General features: G+C 55.4%; 1 protein-coding gene across 4 annotated transcripts in view; it reads right to left on the bottom strand.

Annotated features, from left to right (window-relative positions):
- Nucleotides 1-306: 306 nt before the first annotated feature.
- The window catches only part of MCAM (melanoma cell adhesion molecule), a 36,649-nt gene continuing 12,861 nt past the window's right edge, over nt 307-24,094 (bottom strand). The window contains exons 2-17 of one of the 4 annotated variants that reach the window (XM_030538383.1): nt 14,116-14,246; nt 13,486-13,696; nt 12,914-12,984; nt 12,582-12,669; nt 12,040-12,219; nt 11,473-11,600; nt 11,031-11,187; nt 10,534-10,655; nt 10,111-10,252; nt 8,543-8,664; nt 8,191-8,329; nt 5,273-5,311; nt 4,866-4,883; nt 3,924-4,065; nt 3,208-3,325; nt 307-2,108 (exon numbers count right to left, since the gene is read on the bottom strand). In XM_030538383.1, coding sequence (XP_030394243.1) covers nt 2,079-2,108; nt 3,208-3,325; nt 3,924-4,065; nt 4,866-4,883; nt 5,273-5,311; nt 8,191-8,329; nt 8,543-8,664; nt 10,111-10,252; nt 10,534-10,655; nt 11,031-11,187; nt 11,473-11,600; nt 12,040-12,219; nt 12,582-12,669; nt 12,914-12,984; nt 13,486-13,696; nt 14,116-14,246 — 1,838 coding nt within the window. In that variant the 3' untranslated portion in view covers nt 307-2,078. The remainder of the gene's footprint in view (nt 2,109-3,207; nt 3,326-3,923; nt 4,066-4,865; nt 4,884-5,272; nt 5,312-8,190; nt 8,330-8,542; nt 8,665-10,110; nt 10,253-10,533; nt 10,656-11,030; nt 11,188-11,472; nt 11,601-12,039; nt 12,220-12,581; nt 12,670-12,913; nt 12,985-13,485; nt 13,697-14,115; nt 14,247-24,094) is intronic. The other 3 variants (XM_030538384.1, XM_030538386.1, XM_030538385.1) reach the window with 3 other exon arrangements.

The raw sequence follows: 24,094 nt of genomic DNA, 5'->3' as shown, positions 1-24,094 counted from the left end.
TTCCATATCCAGATATGGCCCTTGGGCCAAAAAGTTTGCCCACCCCTGTGTGAGGTGAATCTAAACCAAATTCAGTCTAACAAATGAGAGCCCCGGTGGGAATGCAGTAATAACTCCTGACCCAGTTGTGGGCGTCCATGATAAATGCAGCAGACAAACGAGGGGTGAAGAGAGGAGGAGCTGAAAGCACATGCGCTGAAGTCATGTATTGGACAGTCCAAGTGTACAGTGCGCACCTAGGGAATGTCACCAACCCTCATTTAGTTTCTCACCGCACCACTGTGACCTGAGACAAAGCACAGCCAGTCCTGGAAGTATTTTGGCTTTTTATTTTCACATATATAAAAAAAAACCCTGCAAATATCAGACAAACTCTTAAATTTACACACAAACCAACAAAAAAATATATATATATATATATAAACCAAACGCTTTTGCTTCTGATATTTCTAGCTCATAAGTACAGCTCACCCTTTTTGGTAATGAGTTGGTTGCCTCTGCTGCTGCAGAGAGTCTCATTAACCACTGAGGAGGTTAGGTGCATAGGAAAGGAGCTGCTATTGTTTTGCCCAGTGTTAATGTAAGGCTGTTTGTTGCTTAAGTGTTGGAGGAATGGAAAATAAATGGCTGCTTAAGTAGCAGCTATGGAGGGTGTAAGCCTAGATGAACCGAGTTCTACAACTTGGTTTACTTCTCTAATAGGAATTGAGAAGGAAAAGCAAGGGGCTCATCTCCTCAGTGTTCGCCTGGGGGCGGGGGAGAGGTCCTAGGCCTGAGGGAAGCAACAGCAGTATACGCTTGCAGGCTGGGTGGGGTTCTGTTTGGTATCTCTGAGATAGCACCAGTTCAATATTCTGTGGGAGCTCAGTTCTGTCAGTTTCCCTTCTTGTTCACAGATGTTACCTGTTGCCCTGGCCTAGGCCAGAGAATGGAATTTTAGTCAAGGATAAGTAATGTTTTATCTAGTGAGAATATTTTAAAAACAACAACCCTAGAGAGGTGCCAATATCTAAGCATGGCATAAAGCTTCTCTTTATCAGCCTTGACTTTAGACATGGTCATCTGGAGGGCCTGCTCATTTCAGCAGTGGTACAGCTTAATTAGAAATCTGCCCAAGGTAGCCACGTTCCTTAGGGAGGTGGCAGGTGAGAAACATGGCCTAAGCCCTCAGCTAAGCAATGCCACATCATGCAGCTTTAAAACTTTCATATGAACGTACTGTTGAGTCCAGTCCCTGCCGAACCCTCAGAACGACTAGGAGGCCCTGCTTTTTACTGCACATAGAACAACGATCCTTTCCTTTCAGCTACTTGTTCTCAACGGAGTCACTTGGGAAAAACAAAATGTACTCTTCCAAGAATGGAGCACTCTACCTGCAAGATGAGGCTGTGAATCTAAATCAGCAAAACAAGCACAGTTTAGGGACAAGCTAAGAGAACTAACCATTTGGCACCCTACAATCCACCAGGTAAATTCCACCCCCTATCTGTAATTCATACTGTGCACCCATTGTTCAGAGACTTAGCTGGATGCTGCTAATCTAAAACGGGTTGTGGGGTTGGGTTTTTTTCAGTTGGAAGGAGCTCCAATTAAAAGCACAACTCTAGCCCTGACAAACCCAGACCGCCTAGTGCTCTAGCCTACTTTCAGGAGTGCAGGGGGCACTTATCTGCTGTGAATTTTAGCTAAAACACTTCTAGACACACCACACACACACCCCCGCCCCCGCAAACACACACACACCTGGAACAATAAAAAGCTAATGTAACATTCCTGATAAGGCCTTAAATTCTTCCACCTATCAGGGCAATGTGGATGTTTTTCAAGAATTGGTTTTTGGCCTCTGAAGCAGTAAGTCAGTCCAGATTTGTCACTGCTACTGTGATATCTTTCAGACCCTTGGCTAGTGTACTGGTCATGGGGCGGGCTGTGGTATTCCTCCCTGCAGAGCAGTCTCAGCGCTGTGATGCATTTCAAGGTCTCTGGCCATGCTCTCAGGGAGCTGGAGCAGGGTTGGGAGGTGGCGATCCAGGAACAGGCAAGGTTTGAAGGAAAAAACACAGGGCGGGTCCCTCACTCTAGTTCCTCAGATCGATGTATTTCTCTGCCTTTGGACAAGAAATACGTAATTAGAGGTAATCACCGTGCAGGTTCTCCCTCCTCCCCCCCCCAAGTGACCACACCAGCTGCTCAGAGCCAACCCAGTGCAATGGTTTCCTGGGTAAGTGTGACTCCTGAAGCAGTGGGTAGAGGCAGTGGAGGCTCCTCCTTCCACCATTCTGTGCTTGAGTGATGATCTGAAGGCTACTGGGGCATGTGCTCATATACATCAATTTGCATTAAACAAAGGAACATGTGAGCTGAACTGGAACTGTCCAGCTGGAAACCTCTGCATATTAAAACTAGACAAAGCACTTCAGGATAAAGGGCAGGAACAATCTTATATTGGTGGGGGGGGGAACTGCCTCTTTAATTACTTATACCTTGTGGAGTAGCATTCCCCAGGGGAGTAGGAGAAAGCTCTCCTGTGGCAGAGCCCAGTAGTTAGGGCTGCTACCTTCTTTTCCTCTTCCTTGCAGTCCCATGGCTCAGGACACACCCTGCCCTGGTGTTCATGGATCTGGTTCTTAGGCATCTACCAAGCACCTAGAGAGTCTAGGTCCCTACGTGGGCTTGGCGGAGGCCAGAGATTCTCTAGCCTGTAACGCCTACACCCCTTAGCTCTGGGCCAGGCTGACCATGAATGAAGAGGGGACAGGGAAACCTAAGTGCCGGGATCTGTGCTTTCTCCTGGGAGCCAGGGGAAGTGGCCAAGTTCACGGTGAGAGCGCTGCGGAGGGGGAAGGGAAAGCTTATAGCAGATGGGGAAGCAGTTTCAACACCACTACTTCCCACTAGCATGCAGCGACACATCAACATCTCAGCCCCGGCACTGACTGAAGTGAAATGAAAGCCTGGCACCACGAGGTCCCCCACTTCCCTTATTTACTGCTGATGACAATGGATGATGAAGGCCCATGCAAGATCAGGGGTGCTGGGGACGGCAGTTGACAGCTGCTTCCCCAGCTCCAGAGCAAGCCTGCCTTCTGTGTGAACGGCAGAGCAGAGCCACCCCCTGTGCCCTTCAAGCATCACTGCTGCTCCTGGCCAGAGGCTGCAAAGGGACACCCAGGCCCCGGAAGGTAATTGCATGGAGAGCTGTCCTACCTGGTCACCTGCAGGTCTCTTCTCGCTGTTGGCACCCTGCAGAAGCCCCGTCTCTTCGGGAAGTTTATCTGACTTAACTTCAACTACAATCTCGTCTTTACGGGCATCTGGCCTGGTGCTAGGGGGAGGGAGGTGACAGTTTTCAGACACATTTGAGATCCCCGAGCGCCTACGGGCTGAGGCGCAGGAATCCAGGCCCTTTGGCTGATTCTTACGGGCTCCCAGAGGGCAAAAGGAAAAGGAGTCGGAGCAAAATCAAACTCCGGTGGGAACACAGGCCGCGGGAAGCTTCCCATAACTCCAGCCTCTGCCAGTAGGGGGTGCTGTAGGGGAAGGGGCAGGAGCCCTGGGATAGCAGCCATACTCAGGGCTGCTGGAGTGTGGGGATCGGAGCTGCTCTGGTCACACTAGGGGTGGCTGGTTGATAGGGAAACTCAGCTGTGGCTCCCTGCAGCGCCTGCTTCGGGAGGCTGTGCCAGAAGCCTTTGCTGCAGGGAAGCTCTTGGTTACTCTGCATCTAGGCCTCCCCCCTCCCACCCCCCCACATAAGAACAGCCGTGAGGCATCCTAGCCCTTCCGGGGGTGGTGGGGAGAGAGCAAGGTGCCTGAATGGGATGAGATGGGAAGCGTGAATGATTTGGTGCATCTTTGAGCCAAGCCCTCGCTATCCGGGAGGCGGGGGACGTGCGAGCGCTGCGGGCGTGAGGTATGCATACATGTCCTGCTTCCCGGTGCGGTTGCAGGGGATTTTGCCTTTCTTGTGCAGGAAGTAGAGCACAGCGCCGAGCACAGCGATCACCAGGATGCACACGATGACCGCCACGATGATCACGCCCTTGCTCTCTTGGGTCTTTTGCTCTGCTCGCAACAGACAGGTGCCTTTACTGCCTGACCCCACGGCTTCCCCGAGAGACGCCCGTCGCCTTCCACTCGCAGCAGTAGTAGGCAGCACTCTTACCTCTCCCCAGGCTACATCGGAAGTGCATTGAAGGGGCAGGGGGCACCAGGAAGAGAGGGGGATGCATGCAGAACAGCTAGCGCAATGCACGGAGGGGGGACCTCGGGTTCTGTTCCTGGCCCTGCTGCTGGCTTGCAGGGGGGAACAATATGGGTGTTTGTAAGGTGCTGTGTATTAGGCGTTGACTCCAGTGATGGGAAATCCCCTCCTGCTGATGGAGGTTGTGTCTTCACTGGCGACTTGGCATCCTACGTGCTTAAGCCACTTCTGGAAATGGGCCTTAGGCACTTTTCACCCATCGTCTAAACCCACGGGCGGCTTGGAAACGCGCCGCTGACGTGGAAGCACTTCTCATCCAAATACCGGGTTTCCGGCTCTAATTTAGACCTCCCTCTGCAGCATCTGTCCCCCAGTGCCACGAACCGAGAGCGTGAGAGCCCTGCTGAGTGAAGGCCAAAGAGTGGGGTGGAAACTAGGGGCAGACTGGCCTGAAGGAGTCCCATTGTAGTGCCCATTTCTGGGGTGTAATGGGAGGGCCGCACTCTGCAGACAGTGGGGGACACAAAGCCATCAGCACAGCTGTAGGCAGAGGGGAAGGTTGGGAGTAGGTGGGCAAAGCGCTCACACGGTGAAAGCAGGCCGGGGGGTCTCAGGAGGGAAGGGACCAGCTAGGAGGAAGGGGGTCCTGTGGGCTACTGACCTTTCTTGATGGGTTCCGCTAGAATGCCAAGAAAGAATGGAGAGAGAGAGCTGAATGAAGCCCATCCCTCCCCGGGTTGGGAAGGCGCTGGGCAGCCATTCACCCCATTGGCTCCGGGACTTAACCGCCCGCCCTCGTGCCCCAGGGCAGCTCACAGGGTCTGAAGTCTAGAACTAGGTGCCCATGGCATCTCTCCGTACCAGGACACCAAGGGGTGCCTCCAAGGGATGTGGCTGCTATTCCCTAGCCACCCCCACCTTCCAGGGGCCCTGGCAGCGCTGCTTGGCCATTCTGGGCACTCAGTTTCATCCCTGCCCCTCCGCAGGGGTGCTTAATGTGTGGGTGAGTTCTCGTTACTTTGACCACTGCAGGGACCATTGTTCAGCACGGTCACTGGGGCCACTTACCAGTAGTGTTGCCAGAAGGAGGAGGTGTCGTCGTTGTTCCTGTAATGAAGACAGACACTGGCTGGTTGATTTGATTCCTCCCCTCTCGGTGGAGCTGGGAGTGTGTTAGCATGAAGGGTGCCCGCAGCAGCATCCCAACCCAGCACGCTGCTCTGCACCAGCTAGAGGGAGATTCCAGCCTTGCCTGTGTGCAGAGCGTTGTTGAAACACCAGGGGCTAGAGCAGGCGATGCCCCTCTGCATGCCTCTGGGCCGCTTTGCAGACATGCTCACTGGCTTCCCCCAGCCAGTTACAGATTCACTCATGTGCACAGTCCCTCCGCTGCCACAGGGACCCAGGGGCTACCCTGGCCAAAGGGGTGGTGCGGGGGAACGAACGAGATGATGAATCATCTTTTCGACCTCGATTTCTAGGACCTAAATGTCCAACACAGACGCCTCTAACGAATTGCGCTGAGAACAGATCATGCAGCGTGCGCTACAGCCGAGCAGCTGGGCTTGCTCTCCAGCCCAGAGAGACGTGGGGAAGAAACATGTAGGAGACTTTGCATTTGGAAATTATCAGCTGGCACATGAGGAAGGTCAATGAGTGTTAAGTGAACTCAAGCTGCCCTCCCTGAAGCCAGGCCAATGGCCGTCAGCAGCGGGCCTCAGAATTCCCCTCCGTCCTTGGGCAGCTCAGATCGGAGAGCCATGTGCACTCAGCATCCTACCTGCTGATCTGAAGGACACAAATAAGCATTCACTGTTCGGTCTTCCCCATAGCCCTGCTTTTGCATTATCAGCAATGCCGTTAACTAAGTCCCGACTGCCAAGTCTCTGCTGTTAATTGTGCCTGGGCTCCAATCAAAGCCAGCAGCTCTTTGATTCCAGGGTGAACTTGCAAATTAGGGAAACCACCATTTTACAATGAACCCCTTTGACGCTTCTTTCACGGTCGCTTTTCGAGTAGAACTGAGCTTTATATCTTACAGTGCAGTCTGTCACCCCTCCTGCTTAGCTCACCCTTTGGAGTGAGCCAATCCAGGAAATATCATAACCCCTTCGGGCCAGGGAATGTCACTTTGTGCAGCACCTAGCATGCTGGGGCCCCGATTCTGGATTGTGGCGCAGAGCAGCTCCAGTAATAACCCATGGAGGCTTTGTAAACAGTAGCCCTACAATTCACGTTTTGCCCTTATGGAAGAAGTTGTGGATGGGCGCTTCATACCCTGCAAAGTGGACTTGACGTTTGGATTTGTAATCCACAGGGAGTTGAACCCTGAGCAAATGGTTAAGAACCAACGCGTTCTTCCATCAGTGCAGCAAGAGACCAGGAAAATAGATTAATCCTATCACTGAAGAAAGAGAGTGTCTCCGCACGTCTCTTCACAAAGGTGAGTTCTCTTCAGGTGAAAACAGCTATGAGGTAGAACTCCTTGTTACTCAGAAGTAAGTAGGTACACAGTGGGTTTGTGCCACAATCACAGTACTTTTTCCTACTAGTTGTAAATAGTTCCTGTTATGGTGTTAATGATCTCTTTTCTACGTATATTTTGGTTCACTGCAGAGAGCAAAAACCTGACTTTTACTAAGGCCACGTCCAGACTAGGAATTAAAATCGATTTTAGATACGCAACTTCAGCTACGAGAATAACGTAGCTGAAGTCGAATTTCTAAAATCGAGGTACTCACCAGTCTGGACGGCGCTCCATCGATGTCCGCGGCTCTCCGTGTCGATTCCGGAACTCCGTTCGGATTGATGGAGTTCCGGAATCGATGTAAGCGCGCTCGGGGATCGATACACCGCGTCCAGACTAGACGCGATATATCGATCCCCGAGCAATCGATTTTAACCCGCCGATGCCGCGGGTTAGTCTGGACGAGGGCTAAGAGACGGAAAAGTTCCTCCTCCATTGGCAATTCGGGTCTTGTCAGTCCCGCTTTCCCTGGACACATCTCTCCTGACTGGCTGTGTTAGGCGACCAGTGACACAGGAATAAGGCTCCCAATCTGACATTGGATCACGTGAGTAGTCAAAGGAAATATTCATGTACTAAGAACCAGATCTTGGGAGGTGCTGTGTATCCTCAACTCCCATTGACATCAACCTGAGTAGAGGATGCTCAGCACCTGACAGGATTAGGCCTTGGCAGAAAGAGGAAGAGATTATTATTAAGACTTTTAAAAATGGCAGAGAAGCTCAGAACTTCCTCAGCAAAATCAGACCAAGCCAGACCAGCTACTCCTGACATGTCTCAAGTGGAACCACCAGCTTGGAAAGGGAGACTTGGGTGCTGTCTGTCTTTCTCCATCACGGCCAGAGCTTCTCTCTCCACAAATATTTGGGTGGAATTTTCTGATTTTTGAAAATTCAAGGGACCCAGCAGGTAGAAACACTTTCATTTTATGTGCCCTGTCACTTTTTTCTCCAAAAATCAAAACTTTGGTTTTGTTTTGTTTTTTTAAAAAAAATTGAGCTGGCTGATATTTTGACAAAACATGTATTACTTTTTGTTTATTCTTCTAGCTCTGATCCTAAAGAAGGGCCCAATTCTCATTTACGCTGAGGCCCATTTATACCCTGCCAGTGCAGCATGAATGACTATCAGGCCTGGAGAATGCAAAGCCCCTTTGCAGATCCCCTATTCTATCCATCTTTGGGTGAACTGTAACTCTCTTCACAGGCAGGCTGAGGTCTATTGGGGTTGTGTGGGCCCATGCTTTGAAGGCTACATGACTGGTGTCTGATGCTCTTCATATATTGTGTGTATTGTTTGTAATCAGAAATATATAAAAAAAATTAAAAATCATTAAGAAAAAATGGTCCCCCTGTTTTGTGAATTAGAGGAGGAGGGGAGGACTCCAGTCTGGTCTGGAGTGAGAGAGAGGAATTCCTTCATGGGGCACTTCACCTGTCAATGTGATCAGGAGACTTACTCAGCTGCAGCGTGATGTGATGACTGCTATTGCCAACCTCATTAGTGGCCGTGCAGGTGACTCCTGACTGCAGCAGTTTTGAGGTGACCTGGACAGTCAAGTTGCTGATGACGCGGTGATGGTCTGTGTGGTTTTGGACCTGGGGGGAGATGGAAGAGAGTGAGGGATGCCACTCAGGAGGGGAAGAAGTGATCACTAGCCCATGGGTTCCCAACCAGGGCCTACGACTGCCCTCCCTAGTTGGGGGTTCCTCAAAAATATGTTAAAGGAGACATCTGAATGGAAGAGGTCAAGAACTGCTGCCTAACCCCCGGGTCCGTTCCCTGCACTGCATCCAGCAGGTGAGTCTCACTTTTCCATTGATGCTCCACGTGATGGTGGGCTCTGGGAGGGCAGCAGCTTTGCACATCAGGGTCACCAGCTCGTTCTGTTGCACTGGAACCAGGGAATCCTTGGAACTGATGTGCGGCTTGGCTGCAGGGGAGGAAGAAACACAGAGCAGAGGGGTCAACGTGGCCTGGGACAGATGGGACAATTTCCTGCAGTGTCCTTGGGAGACTGTACTGAAATACGCTTACACATCTTTGGGGGGCCCATTGTAATTGATGAACGGTTTATGTCTTATTGTGGGCTAGGATTGCATGCAACCTCCTCAGGGGAGAGGTGACAGCCGGGGAGGAGGGGTGTTTCAGAGGACTATACGGAACAGTGGACCAGGCAAATATGGAATCTGGGAATCTGTGTTTAGTGCTTTTCCTGTGGGGGGAAACCAAATTCCCCACCTCTGGTTGTGCAAAACTGCAGCCTTCTGAAGCTACTCCCTGTGGAGTGAGCCATTGTCTGCTGATCACCTGGTTCACAAAGCCAAGATCAAAGGCCCACGCCCTACAAAGGAAAGACCTGAGCTATTTATGGTGGTTCAGAATCTGAGGCGCTAACTGCAGGGAAAACCCAGTTGTGGGATTTGAAGAACCTGAGGCTGCAGTCAGGGGTGACGGCTGCATGGAGGCTCTTCAGTTGTTTGTAATCGGTTTTCTTTGCTTTCACCTTAAGAATCAATGGGCTTGTTTAGAAAGAGCTGTGCCCAGACTTGTGACTACGGGCAATGACAGCTGTTCATAGCCTCCATCAAGGAAGCAAAGCACAAGCACGGACGCTGCCCCGTTCAGGCAGTCTGGCTTGCTAGGACTAAACTGCAGCCTGGAAAAACTCCAGTCAGGAGAGAGAAAAATGTGAGTCTCTGCCCAAGAGAGGTGAGAGCTGAGGAGCCAGGAGCCTAGAGTGGGGGCCCTCAAGGGCCCATGGAGCGGGAAATACAGGTGCAATTATCCAGGACTGTGACATGGCCTCCCTGCAGCCATCTGACCAGGTGTGGGGAGATGCACCATGCCCCTCAGGCACACTTGCATTTAACAGAGGAGTAAAGAAGTAGGGAGGTTGCACGTGTCTCTGCCAGCTCATTCCTCCCAGGCCCAGGGACCAGCAGGGCTGGGATGGAAGCAGTCAGGTGGGCAGAGGCGGCTCTGGCTTTTTTGCTGCCCCAAGCACGGCAGGCAGGCAGCCTTCAGCAGCTTGCTTGCGGGAGGTCCCCAGTCCCGCAGATTCGGCGGCTTGCCTGCAGGAGGTCTGCCAGTCCTGTGCCTTCAGTATACCCGCCGCCAAATCCACGGGACCAGGGACCTCCCGCAGGCAAGCCGCATAAGGCTGCCTGACTGCTGCTCTTGCAGGGACCGGCAGGGCGCTGCCCCAGGCATGCACTTGGTGTGCTGGTGTCTGGAGCCGCCACTGCAGATGAGGCCTGTGTGAACCACCAGGGCAATTCCACGGGCTCCTTGCTGGATTCCCCCCCACCCCCAAGCTGTCCCCCTCCCCCAGCCTGCGCAGGAAGGGGGTGGGGATACGGCAGTGGCTGGCACTTACTGTGAACAGCGACGTTCACCTGCTTGGAGCGGGAGAGCCCTGGCACCCCAGTCACAGCCACCTCACAGCTGTAGTTGCCAGAAGATTCCAGGGTGACGTTGTTCAGTTTCAGTTGCTTTCCTGACCTCAGCAGTTTCCCCTTCTGGAAAAGGAGATGAGCAGGCTAGTGTCTGACTGCCGCAGCCCCGCCTCTTGGCCGGGAGCAGCATGTGGCCAAGGGAGCAGCAGGGTCTTCCCAAGCTTTCCAGCTTCACTCAAAGCCCTTCTGTTGTGGGGCAGGGAGAAAATCTCAGTCCCTCAGGGTTAGCAGGAAGGGAATATCCTGCCCGGGGTAGGGGAGAATTAATGAGGTTTCATCTAGTTCTGTAGGTCACTGGAGCACTGGGCCATTGCCTGGGAGCAGCCATCCGCACGGTTCGTTACCTTTTCCTTCTTCCATCGGAACTCCAAGGGCTTGGAGCCTCTGGCGTCGCAGGTCAGGGTTACGACTTCTCCCTGCTGTAGCTGGATGGGCCCCTCGGGGGTTATCTTGAGCCCTTCGAGGTCTAGGGAGAGAGCAAGCACGGGGATGAGACGCGGTGCCCTTCGTGTGGCCAAGGGCTTGCTGATGCTGGTACAGAACAGAAACTGGTTCCCAGGAGCCAGCCTGGAGCATGGACACAGGCCACGGGGGCTGCCGGAAGCAGCCGTTCTCAAATGCCACCTCTCCCCAGCTGGGGAACTGCTCTTCCGGTCAGTTGGCATCACGGGGCCCTGAATCGCCAACCCATCGAGCTGGAGGGGGGCGGGTCGTGCCTCCACAGACATGGGCAGGCAGCACTGCACAGATTCATGTGGAGCTCAATGGGAGAAGGGCTGGGACAGCACAGGGCCCGGGGGGAACCTCCCTGCCTCCTCCCCCCCCCCCGGCCCTCCCTTACAGTTCACAGACAGCTCCACCGTGTCTTCCAGCTTCATCATGGAGTCAAGGTCGAAAGTCCGGCACAAGTACTGGCCGCTGTCCTCCTTCTTGACCTTCCGCAGGATCAGCACCCCATTGCTGGAGGGTAGGTCTCTCTCCTCAGGCTGGGCACCCTCCTGAGGGGCACAAGGCAGATGGGAGTGGGGGTACGTGGGCACACACGTGGCTCATGTTGGCACCGGGAGCAGGGGTGGAGCTGCTGGAGGTTTCCTAGACTGGGGCAGATGGAACCCGCAGCCCCCTCCCAGTGCAAGAAGGGAGAGCATCGCCATGTACAGGGGAGCACAGAGACAGCCTGTGGGGAGCTCAGTCAGGCAGCCCCACATTCAAGGCACGCTCTGTCAGCCCCTGGGCATCCAGAGCCTTCCTGCCCCGGCCTGCCGCCCCACCCCTTTGCTCACCTGCACTTTCAGCAGGTTGTACTCGGGTGGGGGGTTCCCATCCCCCTCGCAGCGCAGTGTCACGTCGTCCCCTTCCCGCACCTGCGGCTGTGGAGACTGTATCATCAGACTCAGGTTCTCCGTGGAATCTAAGGTGCAGAGAGAGAGAGACATGAAGAGCCTTGGATCAGCTGGGACCATGGGGCGGGCAGACCGGGGCCCATGAGAAACTAGCAAGCGGCAAACAGGAGAGGGGGAATCTGATAGATGCTCTGGCTGGAGAGCATGGGGGAGAACAGACTGACTCCACCTACGTCCATGCTCAAGCTTCAGTGTGAGGGGCCAGGACTTGGGCAGATGCCGGAGGTACATTGCAACATGTGGCAACAGCTGGAGCTGTGGATCACTGCAGGTCCCCGCTACCATCTGCATGCAGAGCAACAACTGTCATGTGGCAGTGCCATGGATGTCACAGCCTGGTCTATTGCAGCATCAGCCCTGCAGGGCAGGGAGTGTTATCACCAGTATGGAGAATCGTTCCCCTTCCCCTGGGCCGGCCTGGGTGTGGCTGATCAGTCCCAGACTCACAGAACACTGTGACGTTGACCTTCTCAGACGAAGCAGTCTGGTCGGTCCCCAGGAGGCGGTAGCTGACCTCGCAGTGGAAGCGGGACTGACGGTCCTCACGGCTCACACGGGCGAAGAGGTTGCTGCTCACCGTGTACAGCCCGCTGGACTCCTTGATAAGGGTGGAGAGGATGCTGACTTCTGCCGGGCGAAAGCAGGTGATGGGGGTAGTGCCAAGAGGAACTGAGCACCTGCAGACCCTGTTGGCTCCAAGGAACACCCCCTCCCTCTGACCCTGGGATCCAGCCCTTGGAAGGAAGGAATGGAGATGCACAAACTTCTCACCCCTGGGGCTGAGCAGGATTGCTGTGAGCTTTCTCACAACAGTACCCATGGGCACTCCATCACCATGAGCTTCCTTGCAGCAGGATACAGGATTATCCTGAGCATTGTGATCCTGGAATTGCCTGGGCGGGCCCCTTACCCCAGCTCCCCAGGGCTGGCCCCCAAGACTACAACATGCCTAAGCAGCCCAAGGAGAAGGAGCTGGCCCCAAAACTTACGTGTGTCGTCCTGCCACAGGGGGCTCCCGTTCTTGTACCATGTGATGTTGGGGGCTGGAAAGCCATTCTTGCTGACGCACACTGCGATCTGAGACAGCAAAGGGAGCACTTGGTGCTGAAAACCTCTCGGTCCCCACGCAGCACCCCCCCGCTCGCTCTCCCCACATGGCGCAGCTTGCGCTGGACAAGGCAGTTAAGATTCTCCCCACCCCTGCTGGCACTGAGCTTCCTGCCAGCAGTCCCCCACCTTCTTCTGGGTGCCTTCCCCCCAGCAGTGCTGTGGCCCCCTCGGTGCTAGCCAGCCTGTGTGGGGCGCGGCTGGCTCCCCTCACCTTTGGGATCTCCTTACTCGTCACTGGGATGCCCGCGTCGTTCACCTGGATCTCAGGAGGCTCCGGGGTTTCTGGAAAAGAGCAGCAGCCCAGCCCGGAGTTTGGTGCCAGGTGGACCGAGAGGGAAGGGAAAGGCCAAGTCCCTGACCCCTCCCCAGGCTCAGCCAGTGCCACGCAAGGGGGAACCAGACCCAGCCCGTGCTCTCAGTTCTGTCCTCTGCCGTGAGCCTGTTCCTGCCTTCCCACTGCAGCGGTAGTAGCTGCGACCCTGGGAGTGGCAGCTGCGTCTCTCTCACTAATGCCCACACCTTGTGATCTATGTACGGCCGGTGCAGAGACACTCCCATGCTGCCTTGCTCTAGGATCCTGGCTTAAATCAGCCACCATGCCCCCAGCCTAAGCCCTGGCAGGGGCAGGCAGCCCTGAGCTGGGGAAGGGAAAGGAAGGTGGCAGCTCGTCGTGTGTCCCCAAGCAGCAGCAGCATCCAGAGCAGGGGCTTGCGCTGAAATGCCAATCATAGGCTGTTACCCTGCCCCTCCCTCCCCCCTGGTGCTAGGCCCAGCAGCACTTACTGTAAATATGGAGCTTGGTCCGGTTCTCGCCCACCCCTAAGCTGCCCGCGCCGACTTGGCACACGAAGGTCCTGGCATCCTGCAGGGTCACCCTGCTGATGGTGAGGGTGAAGTCGTTCTCCATGGCCACCCGGCCCTTGTACTCTGGGTCCACCTCAAATTCCTGTCCACGGACCATGTAGTAGATCTTCGTCCGGCTGTGTTTGTCGATCTAGAGGGGAACGAAAACGAGAGGGACTCGCCACTCGGGCCCAGGACTCACCCGGTGTGGGACCCTCTTTGTGCCACAGGTGGCGGTGGAGGCTTTTGTTAGCGCAATGCCCAGGTGGCTGGGACACGGCTGTGTTGGGAGATGTCTCCTCCAGGAGCCGGGCAGGGAGATGGGGCAGGACTTTGTCGCTCTCACTGGGACCCCCCACCGCCAGCCTTTGCCAGGCCAGTGACTGAGCTGCTCCAGGGACCTTATTCCCCCTCAAACCCTCCCATGCGAGCCCCCCCGTTTCTGCCCCCCATCTTCCTGTGCCCCCTGCTTCTGCCTATTGTTGTCCCCCTGCCCCTTCCCGCTGGGGGGCCCTGATCCTGCCCCGTCAGTCCCCCACCCTGGGCCCCCCTGTGGGTGCTGCTACTCACATAGAACCAGTTGATGTAGGCATAGTGGCTTTCCCCGGGGAGAGAGAAGTTGCATGGGATCCTGGCAGTCTGGCCCAATTCCACCTCCACCATCTCCAACATGGAGACCTCCACTTTGCTGGCCCCAACTGCTGAGACATGGCACAAGGTGATGGGGGTGGGGGATGCCACACAAACACTGTGCTTGAGGTAAGCGGGGGGCAGGAGAACATCTCTCATTCTCCCCCACCTCACCCTCGAAAGGACTCAACATGCGCTGTTGTTGGTGCTGAACAGTGCACAATCAGCCCCTCAGGTGAGAGGCGGGGAGCTGAAGACCCCTAGCAAAGAGCAGAAGGGCCAGACCTGCCCCCAGGAGGTGCCCTGTCTGATCCCACTGTGTGCTGGAGTCCTTGTGGGCACCATGCCCATGCCATAGCCTGGTATGCAGATCCCACTGCCCACATTGGAGTGGCTCCTGTTTGCAAGATCCCTGTGCAAACACAGGCCTGCCTGCCTGTGCCCCTGAGTGGGCTCAGCACCTCCAACCCATCACGGTGAGGGCAACTGCAGGGGGCACCCAGGAGGAGACCACTAGGCAAGTGGCAGAGTTCGGGTGAATTTCCAAACACTGTACAGATCTTACCAGCCCTCTTTGACCCCATTCCTGAACAGGGCCCCCACCCCTGCAAGCCAGCACAGCCCCACACCTCCCAGGCACCCTACTGCAGCCTGCCCAGCCCTGTCCTCCCCACTCCCAGCTGCTACATCCACTGTGCCCCCGCTGGTTCCCATTAGGCAGCAGTCACTGCTACCGTCCATCTCCCCTTCCATGTGCAGCCCAGCCGTCTCCCATTTTCACTTTTCAGCCCAGCCCAAGTGGGTGTGTAGGGGGGTTTTGGGGGGGGGGGTCATTGCTTGCCCAAGGAGAGCTTGTTAACCCCTGCTGGGCCGGCTTAGCCCTGCCTCTCCACATGCAGCTTAACACCTTTGTGGCCAAGACACTAGCAGCTGAGGCCACTAAACTCATCACATAGCTTGGGGTACACCCTGCTTCCTTCCCCTCCAAGGGGCACAGGCTCTGATCCAGCCTGGGCTGCTAGGGGGGGCAGGATGGGGCACAGGCCTTTCCCCACGAGGGGCCTAGCTGAGGTTGGGTGGGAGCACAGCTCTCTGGGGTCGGGTGGGACAAATCTGGAAGATCTCAGTTGCTTTCCCAATGGCACAGGCACCCACGGCACCGGCCCCACAGCCAGCGGAGCCTAGAATCTGAGCGCCGGCTCTCCATGATATTCCCTCTGCCAAGGCTGGGCAAGCTGCCTGCTCTGCCCCCTGCAGCTGCCTCCACACACCCCCTTCCCCAGCTCTAATTGATTCAGGAGAATAGTCCCATAGACGGGCTCGGTGCAAGCAGTCGCCCCCCCTGGCAAGACACTGATCTCCCCCAACACCCCAGAGTGGGGAAGGCAGCTGAGCCCAGTAAGTCACTTTCCAGATGCTGATTAGAGCAGAATGGGTGGGGATTAGACAATTAGCAGCACAAGGGGGACAATGGGAGGGGGGTGCTTCCTGGCTGCTTTGCTTCCTCCGCCCCCCCGTGTCCTTCCCCTCAATGTTCTTGGAAGACTTCACTTCTGGGGCAGGATGTTGTGCTCGGCTGAGCTTGACTGGGGCTGCAGCCCCATTGTTAGGACATCTGCTGGGTCTGAGGGGGCCTGGCTGGCAGTGCCTGTGGAAGTGGGGATGGGGGGCATGCAGGGCATCCGGGATCATGACACACACACCCCAGGGGGAAATCCCGGCCTCTTGGTCACATCCACAGCTTTATCCGGCCCTGGCAGGTGGAGGATCGCTCAGGAGCTGCCATTTCTTCATGCCTGGGGACGGAGGGGCCTGGGCTCCAGTCGGAAAGGAGGGGGCTCCTGGCTGAGACGGCACCAGTCAGCTCAGGGGCCTGAACTGGCACGAGACAACGCCTGCTGCAGCACAGGGGGGGTCGTGCCCGGCTCAGCTTGGGCCATGGCGGAGGGAGGCTGCTGGATCCCACCCATGGTGGAGGGGGCAGCCTGGCTGCATCTGAGCCGCCGTGGCCCTGGCTGCTTGTGGAGCAACTGGCAGAGGAATCACCTATCCACCCCCTGTGCAAGCAGGGCCGGAACCCCCTGTTCTCCCCTCTGCCCTGGGAGCACGGGCCATTAACCCTGCCCTCCTATGGGGACACTGAGGCACACAGTGGGGGGAAGAGACTCACCCACAGACACATGGATGATCACTGGCAGGGCCAAGAGTAAAACCCAGGAATCCTGATTCCCCATCTCCTGTACTAGCTCCCGGATCTCAGCCTTCTGGAATGAGGAACAGAACCCAGGCGTCCTGGCTCCTCCACCTCCAATTGTGAGCCTATGCCCCCTCACTGCGTCACATCCAGCACCCAAGGGTCTTGGTTCCCAGCTGCACTGCCAAGGAAATTCTACACGCTTTCCCTGAGTGCAGAGCAGTGAGCTACGTGGGGCATAGGTAGAGGATGGCAGGGAGAGAGTGTCATGCTGGGGGTTGGGGTGAGAACCAGAGACAGCCTGAGGGACAGTGGATGCCCACAGCCAATCCTGCCTCAGCCTTCCCCAGCGCTGACTCTATCTGCCAGGGAAAGAGCTGTGATCGGTGCCATCTGCTGCCTGCAGGACCCCAGCCTGTCTAATATGCCCAGTAAACAGAGCCTCTTCTCCTTGCCCTGGCCTTTGTAGGGCAGGGACAACCTCAGGGTCTGCACAGTGCCAAGCCCTGCAAGTAACAAAAGCTGAGAGGGCTCCATTAGGGGATGGGGGGGGGGGGGTCAGACAGCAAATCCCACTAATGCGGGCAGGGAAGACGCATGGGGAGGGTGGGCAAAGCACAGGAATCAGCCCAGCCTGCCCCATACAGCCAGGGAGCCCAGAGTGGGGTCTTGCCACAATGCAAAGGGTCATGAAGGACACCTGATATGAGTGAGGACAGTGACCGTGGGGAGCAGAGATGGAACCCCCTGTACCTCCAAATGACCAGGTCCTCAGAATGGCTGTGGGGGGCTCTGGAGAGATTTCTGAGGCTTCAGCTGCCCATGATGCAGCCACCAGCTCACCCACGCTGGGGGGAGCCCCGTGGCACCAGTGGGAGCAGTCTAAGCCCAGCTTCCCGCCCCAGGCAGTGACTGGGGCTGCCAGTGGGAGACCCCCCCCACAGCAGGGCTGAGCTGGTGCTCACAGCCAGTGACGGATGATGCCAGCCCACGCACCTGGGATGAGCCAGCGATGCTGCTGCAGAGCCTGGCACATGACGCACGACAATAGCCGCTCCCGACGGGAGGGGGTGGTGGTGAGGGGGACTCCGAGCCTCCCCCACAGCATGGTGCTCAGCTTCCCAGGACTGACCAAGGCACGGCTCTCAAAACTGAGTGTCTGGCAGGGAGGTGGCCACGAGAATTCAGCCAGCCACGGGCCCCCCCACAGGCGAGAGATGGGCAGGCGTGGCCCCAGAGGGATTGAGCACAGGTCACACCCTGCCTCCAAACCCCCCCAATTCAAAGCCCCTGCCCAGGAGCAGCAATGAGAGGGCTGCGGCCAGGAGATACTCAGCAATTCACCGCTATGGGCCAGTCTGCTTTCCCCTGGCATTGGGGGCGGGGGTTCATCATCCTGCGCTCTATTGCAGGGGGTGACCCATGGTCTTTGTTGAGGGGACTCCAAATGCCAGCAATACCGTCTGTCAGATTGCACACACCTCACATCAGCAACGAGCTGGATCCCAGCTGGGCGGGACCAGCACCATGCGGGATCCCAGCTGGGAGGGGCCGGCACCATGTGGGATCCCAGCTGGGAGTGGGCTGTGAGGCTGAGCAGGGGGACCGGTGCTGGGGCAGTTAAGGCACCCTCTGTAACAGCCCACTCCCACACCCCAGGCGCCAGGGCAGGAAGGGCTCTGCGGCTCCGGCACTGGCCACGCGCCTCGCACAGGAAGTGGTTTCAAAATCTAACCATGCAGCTCGAGATAGGTAGTGCCTTGTCCTGCACTGGCCCCAACACAAGAAGCCTTTGTCCCATTCCGGCCACTCATGTTTCCAGAGGGGGAGTGAGGCAAGGCGGCTGCTCTGAATGCAGGGGTTCCATGGTGCACTGGTCACAGGCCCGAGAGTTCTTATGGGGGGGGTTGGGACAGAGCCAGGGGGAAGTGGGGGTTGCAGGGCTGGGGGAGAGCCATCGGAACGCAGCCAGGGGGTGTGCGTGGGGGGGTGGCCACTTATGAAGAGTGCCAGAGGCACATCTTAGGGCCAAAGGTCCCCAAGTGCCATAGTACAAGGGACACACCTGGGGGCTACAGCCTGGGCACTGGGGTCACAGAACAAGGGACGCTGCCAGGGGCCACGCCAGGATATAGCAGGGGATGAGGGTCACAGTACAGGGGACCTAGAGGGGGGCCACCCAGGGCTCCTAAATGGAGAGTGAGCACAAGGTGTCTGAAATCACACCTGCTTGGAGCAAAACCTGCTAAGAGCAAACCTGAGTCTCCTCCCAGGGCCGTGCCCCCTGCCTTTGGCACCTGCCATGCCAGGCTGTCGTGTCCCGCACCACATCACCAGCATCAAATCACAGGAGCCTAATGCTCTGGTCCAGGGCAGGGGGTGTCATCGCCCCGTGCACTCCTAGAGCACTGGGACGAGACAGCGTTGGGGTAAGGGAGCCACAGATAATGCCCCTGCAGGTCTTCCTCTGCCCCCATCTCCCGCTGGGCTTAATCCTGATCTGTGGAAGGGGACGGGAAATTGGATAGAGCTCCCAGATCAGCCTCCTCTCTGCCCCCCAGAGCCATCGAATCCTGTCTCACCCTCTTCCTAGCTGAGGAGGGATCAGTAAGAAGAGCCCCAGGGAACACTTGCACCTGGGACTCCTGGAAATGGGGCCAGGCCCCTCCTGAGTACTGAAGGAAACCCCAGATAACAGGGCAAGGGACCCTCCCTCCCCCTGCACCTGGCAGCCACTTTGCCCACAGGGCTGTCAGTGGAGGATCTGGCCTAGGAATGGGGCATTGGCGGTTGTGTCTAAGGGCAGATGACACAGAAGCATTACAGACTGGCGGTGCCAGCTCCCGCCCTGAACTGGCACAGCAGGAGATGTCTAACAGGAGGCACCCCGAGTGTGCCACACTGCTTGTTCCTTAGCAGGATCTAACCCCGATAATGCTGGCAGCCAGATCCCACCTGTCCGGGGCTGCGTGTGCTCTGCCAGCCGCCCCCAGAGAGGACAGCTTAACAAACAGGGCTGACAAAAGGCCACCTGGCTCCCTGGAAACGCCTCTTCTCCCCAAGCTGGAGTCAGGGCGCCGGGCCAAGCCAGGAGCCTGGGACATGAGGGCGAGCTTCAGGCAGATCAGCCGAGATCACACACCCTGGGTGGGTAGGAGACGGTGGGAAGAGGCAAGGGAGCTTCAGTATGCATCCTCCCAGCCTGGACCCAGAGTTGCTGCCCCTGTGGAGGGGCGCTGACAGAGCAGGCAGGTGCTGGAGAACTAGCAGACACCTGAGAGGCCTAGGTGTCCCTGCACACCTATTGGACACACGGCTGGCTGAACAGAGGCTGTATTGATTTAAGCTCATGTGGCAAGAGATTAGCTGAGGGCACAGAGAGGGACATTGGAAAGGGTACGGGGGCGGGGAAGCCAGAGAAGTGCTATGCCTGCAGGTGAAGGACATGCCTAAAAAGAGAGTGGCCCTGGCTGTACAGGCGAGAGAAGCCTTACTCAGAAGGCAGGGAGACAAGAAACCCCAGAGTCCAACGTGTGGGGAGAAGAGTGAAGGGAACGGACGGGCGTGTGTTGCCTGTGATCAGCAGGGACCCTAAGAACTGGGACGGGAATAGACAAGGCAAGGACAAGGGGCTGGTTTGGGTGCCTTGAGGCTGGCCCTATAAAAAGGCTCTGCCCTCTTAGGGGAAGGCATGAACCACAGTGAAATAGGAAAAAAGAAGGTGGGGGTTGCCTGGGGACTGGAGCATGCTGAAGGCTGTCAGAGTAGATGAGGCAGGGATGATCGTGGACCTGGCAGGTGGTCAACCCTGCACCCAGCATGAGGTGGTAGGAGTGGGGAGATAAAACGCTTGGGACAGAGGGGGCCCAGAGGGGTGTAGGAACTGCCACTGAAGCCAAGCAAGCTGTGATGGGAACTCAGGCACTGAGGGAAAGTGGGCTGCGGGTTCCTGTGGGGAAAGTGAAGGTGTTACAGGAGAAATGAGTAGCCATGGAGCAGGCCCTGCCAATAGCTGATTGGGACCCAGAGAACCAAAGGGAAAAGTTTAGAGGTGCTGTGGAGGACCAGGATAATGTGGGTCTCCTGGCAGGTGAAGGAGAACAAGAGAGGGATGCCCTGCCAGCCCCGGTGAAGCAAATGCCGGGCAGGAGGCAGCCGCACCCCCCAGGGTTATAGGCTTGAGGGTGTGGGGATGATTTGAGGTGTCTGCTCCACACAAAGCCTGAAGCGGTTAACGTGGCTAGCTAGGCCAATTAACTGCCCAGACTGCATCTGGAGGAGCAGCCAGGGAACAGGCTTAATTAGGGAGGAGGTTCAGCTGGACAGGAACAGGGACAGGTGGGGCCTGTATAAAGCCCAGGAGCTGAGAGCAGCTAGGGCATATAGCCAAGTAGCTTGCAGTCAGTTGGTGAGGGAAGGAAGGGGTATTTGGAGCCTCAGAGGAAGCTAGCCTGAAGTGACTCCTTGCCAGGAAGAAGTTTGGGCTGGAAAATCCAGAATTGGGGGGAGCCAAAGAGGTAGGAAAGGTTCAGGGGAAAAAAGCAGCCAGGGACAGAATAGTTCAGACCTTGGTTGTTGGTTGGCAGGTCCTGGAGCTGGACCTTGAAGTAGAAGGCAAGCCTGGGTTCCCATGCTAGCCCCTGGACAGGTCTCACAGAGCAGGCAGTGGAGACTGTCCTGCTTGGGACAGTTTGCCCTGAAAGACTTGGCTACCCTGGACCACTGTGACCTGGCTGGTGGCCCAAGTCACAAAGGAAGCTGCTGCTCTTGGAGGCTAGGTCCATTAAAGGCTAGTAGCAGAGCAGGGATACAATGCCCAAGCTTGAATGTTGCATGCAGTTCTGGTCACCCCAGCTCCAAACAGATACATTAGAACTGGCAAAGGCATGGAGGAGGGCAACAAAATGATGAGGGGTATGGAACAGCTTCCAGATGAGCAGAGAATAGAAAGACTGGGATGGTTGAGTTTGGAAAAGATGACTAAGGGGGGAGATGGTAGAGGTCTGTAAAATCATGACTAGAGTGAAGAAAGTGAATAGGGAAGGGTTATTTACTCCTTCGCATAACACAAGAACCAGGGGTCACCAATGAAATTAACAGGCAGCAGGTTTAAAACACCCATAAGTAAATACTTAACTTCAGCACCCTGAAAGATAATGGAGCAAATCATTAAGCAACCAATTTGTGAACATCTAAAAGATAATAAGGTGATAGGGAACAGTCATAATGGATTTGTCAAGAACAAATCATGTCAGACCAATCTGACAGCTTTCTTTGACAGGGTAACAAGCTTTGTGGATAGGGAGGAAGCAGTAGACATGGTGTATCTTGACTTCAGTAAAGCTTTTGATACTGTCTCGCGTGACCTTCTCATAAACAAACTAGGGAAATGCAATCTAGATGGAGTTGCTATAAGGTGGATGCATAACTGGCTGAAAAACTGTTCCCACAAAGTAATCATCAGTGGTTCACAGTCATGCCGAAAGGGCATAACAAGTGGGGTCCCGCAGGGATCAGTTCTGGGGTCCAGTTCTGTTCAGTATCTTCATCAATGATTTAGATAAGGGCATAGAGAGTACACTGATAAAGTTTGCAGACAATACCAAGCTGAGACAGGTTGCAAGTGCTTTGGACGATCTGGACAAAAACTGGAGAAATAGTCTGACGTAAATAGGATGTAATTCAATAAGGACAAATGCAAAGTATTCCACTTAGGAAGGAACATTCAGTTGCACATATACAAAATAGGAAATGACTGCCTAGGAAGGAGTACTGCGGAAAGGGATCTGGGGGTCATAGTGGATCACAAGCTAAATGAGTCACCAGTGTAACACTTGGGGGGAAAAAAGTGAACATCATTCTGGGATGTATTAGTAAGAGCATTGTAAGCAAGACATGAGAAGCAATTTTTCCGCTCTACTCTGTGATGATTAGGCCTCAACTGGAGTCTTGTGTCCAGTTCTGGGTGCCATATTTCAGGAACGATGTGGACAAATTGGAGACAGTCCAGAAAAGAGCAACAAAAATGATGAAAGATCTAGAAAACATGGCCTGTGAGGGAAGATTGAAAAAACTGGGTTTGTTTAGTCTGGAGAAAAGAAGACTGAGAGGGGGGAACAATAACAGTTTTCAAGTACATAAAAGGTTTTATAAGGAGGAGGGAGAAAAATTGTTCTCCTTAACCTCTGAGGATGGAACAAGAAGCAATGGGCTTAAATTGCAGCAAGGGCGGTTTAGGTTAGACATTAGGAAAAATTCCTGTCAGGGCGGTTAAGAACTAGAATAAATTGCTCAGGGAGATTGTGGAATCTCTGTCATTGGAGGTTTCTAAGAGCAGATTAGACAAACACCTGTCAGGGATGGTACTGAGATAATACTTGTCTTGCCATGAATTCAGGGGATTGGACTAGATGACATCTCAAGGTCCCTTCATGCAGTACACAGTCAACCTGTGGAACTCATTGCCAGGGGATGTGTGAAGGCCAAAATTATAATGTAGTTCAAAAAAAAGAATTAGATAAGCTCCTGGCGGGTAAATCCTTAAATGGCTAGGAGCCAAGATGGTCATGGACGGAACCCCATGCTTTGGGAATCCCAAAGCCTCTGACTGCTAGAAGCTGGGACTGGACAACTGTGGATGGATCACTCAATAACTGCCCCGTTCTGTTCATTCCCTGTGGGGCGCCTGGCATTGGCCACTGTCACCAGACAGGATCCTGGGCTAGATGGACCATTGGTCTGACCCAGTGTGGCTGTTCTGATGTTATCTTCTAAGAGCAGCAGTTCCACTTCACTGTATTTCCCTCTGTCATTTCAGGAGCCACCTACAAACCCCACCTGCCCTTGCAGAGGCAGTGCTAGTCCTCTGGAGGCCCTAAGCAGGAATATTTGGGGCTCCCCACAACACGTACTAAAAAAGCAAATAAGTGGCTGCTTGAGCTGCTCAGGGCCCGAAGAAATTGTGTTGTGGGTTTATGCCCAGCACCAGCTCTGCTTCTAGTATTTAAACTCCTCTCTCCACTCTGCTCCCTTCCCAGCTGCCGCCTCATGCAATCTTGGGGCTGCGGACACAAAAGCTGCCTCCTCTTCCCCAGCAGCCTCTGTGCTGCCTGCAGATTTCAGGTCTCAGCTGAGGCCTTTCTCTCCCCTTTGCTGGCACCTCTCTGCAGGGCAAGGGGCACCAGCACAGCTCCATGCAGTGCCATAGGGTTACAGCTCACGCCAGGGTGCCCTATACAACACAGCAGGATTGTGGGAGGGAGGAAAGCCCAACAGAGACCCTGGAATGGCCCTTTGGGGGGCAGTGCCCCAACGTGACAGCAGTTCCAGGCCCCCGACCTCCTCCCCGCTGGTGAAAAGCAGCGAGAAGGAAGCAGCGGCGGGGAGCTCCTGGTGACTCAAGCAAGCGGCACAATGACTGGGTCTCTGCGGCCGGAGTTGGGGGGTGACTGAATGCTGATGTCACCGGCCCCTTGCTGCCCACAGGATCCAGGGAGCTCAGGGAAGGGCCAAGCATGAATGGGGCATTATGTCAGCAGCAGAGGGCACAGGCCAGGGGGACAGCCTGCTCAGTCAGCACAAATGTGGGGGTTGTCCTAGTCAGGCACCAGCCTGGCACTAGGGCCCTGAGCTGCTGGGGGCAGTACAACCTTTTCACCCTCTGTCTCCAGCACCTAGCCTGGCATTAGGGGGGAATGCAGCCCCTTCATACCCATCGGTGCTCCC

The sequence above is a fragment of the Gopherus evgoodei genome, chromosome 19 (genome assembly GCF_007399415.2).
Source record: "Gopherus evgoodei ecotype Sinaloan lineage chromosome 19, rGopEvg1_v1.p, whole genome shotgun sequence".
Lineage (NCBI taxonomy): Eukaryota > Metazoa > Chordata > Testudines > Testudinidae > Gopherus > Gopherus evgoodei.
This window is presented reverse-complemented; position numbering and strand designations above follow the sequence as displayed.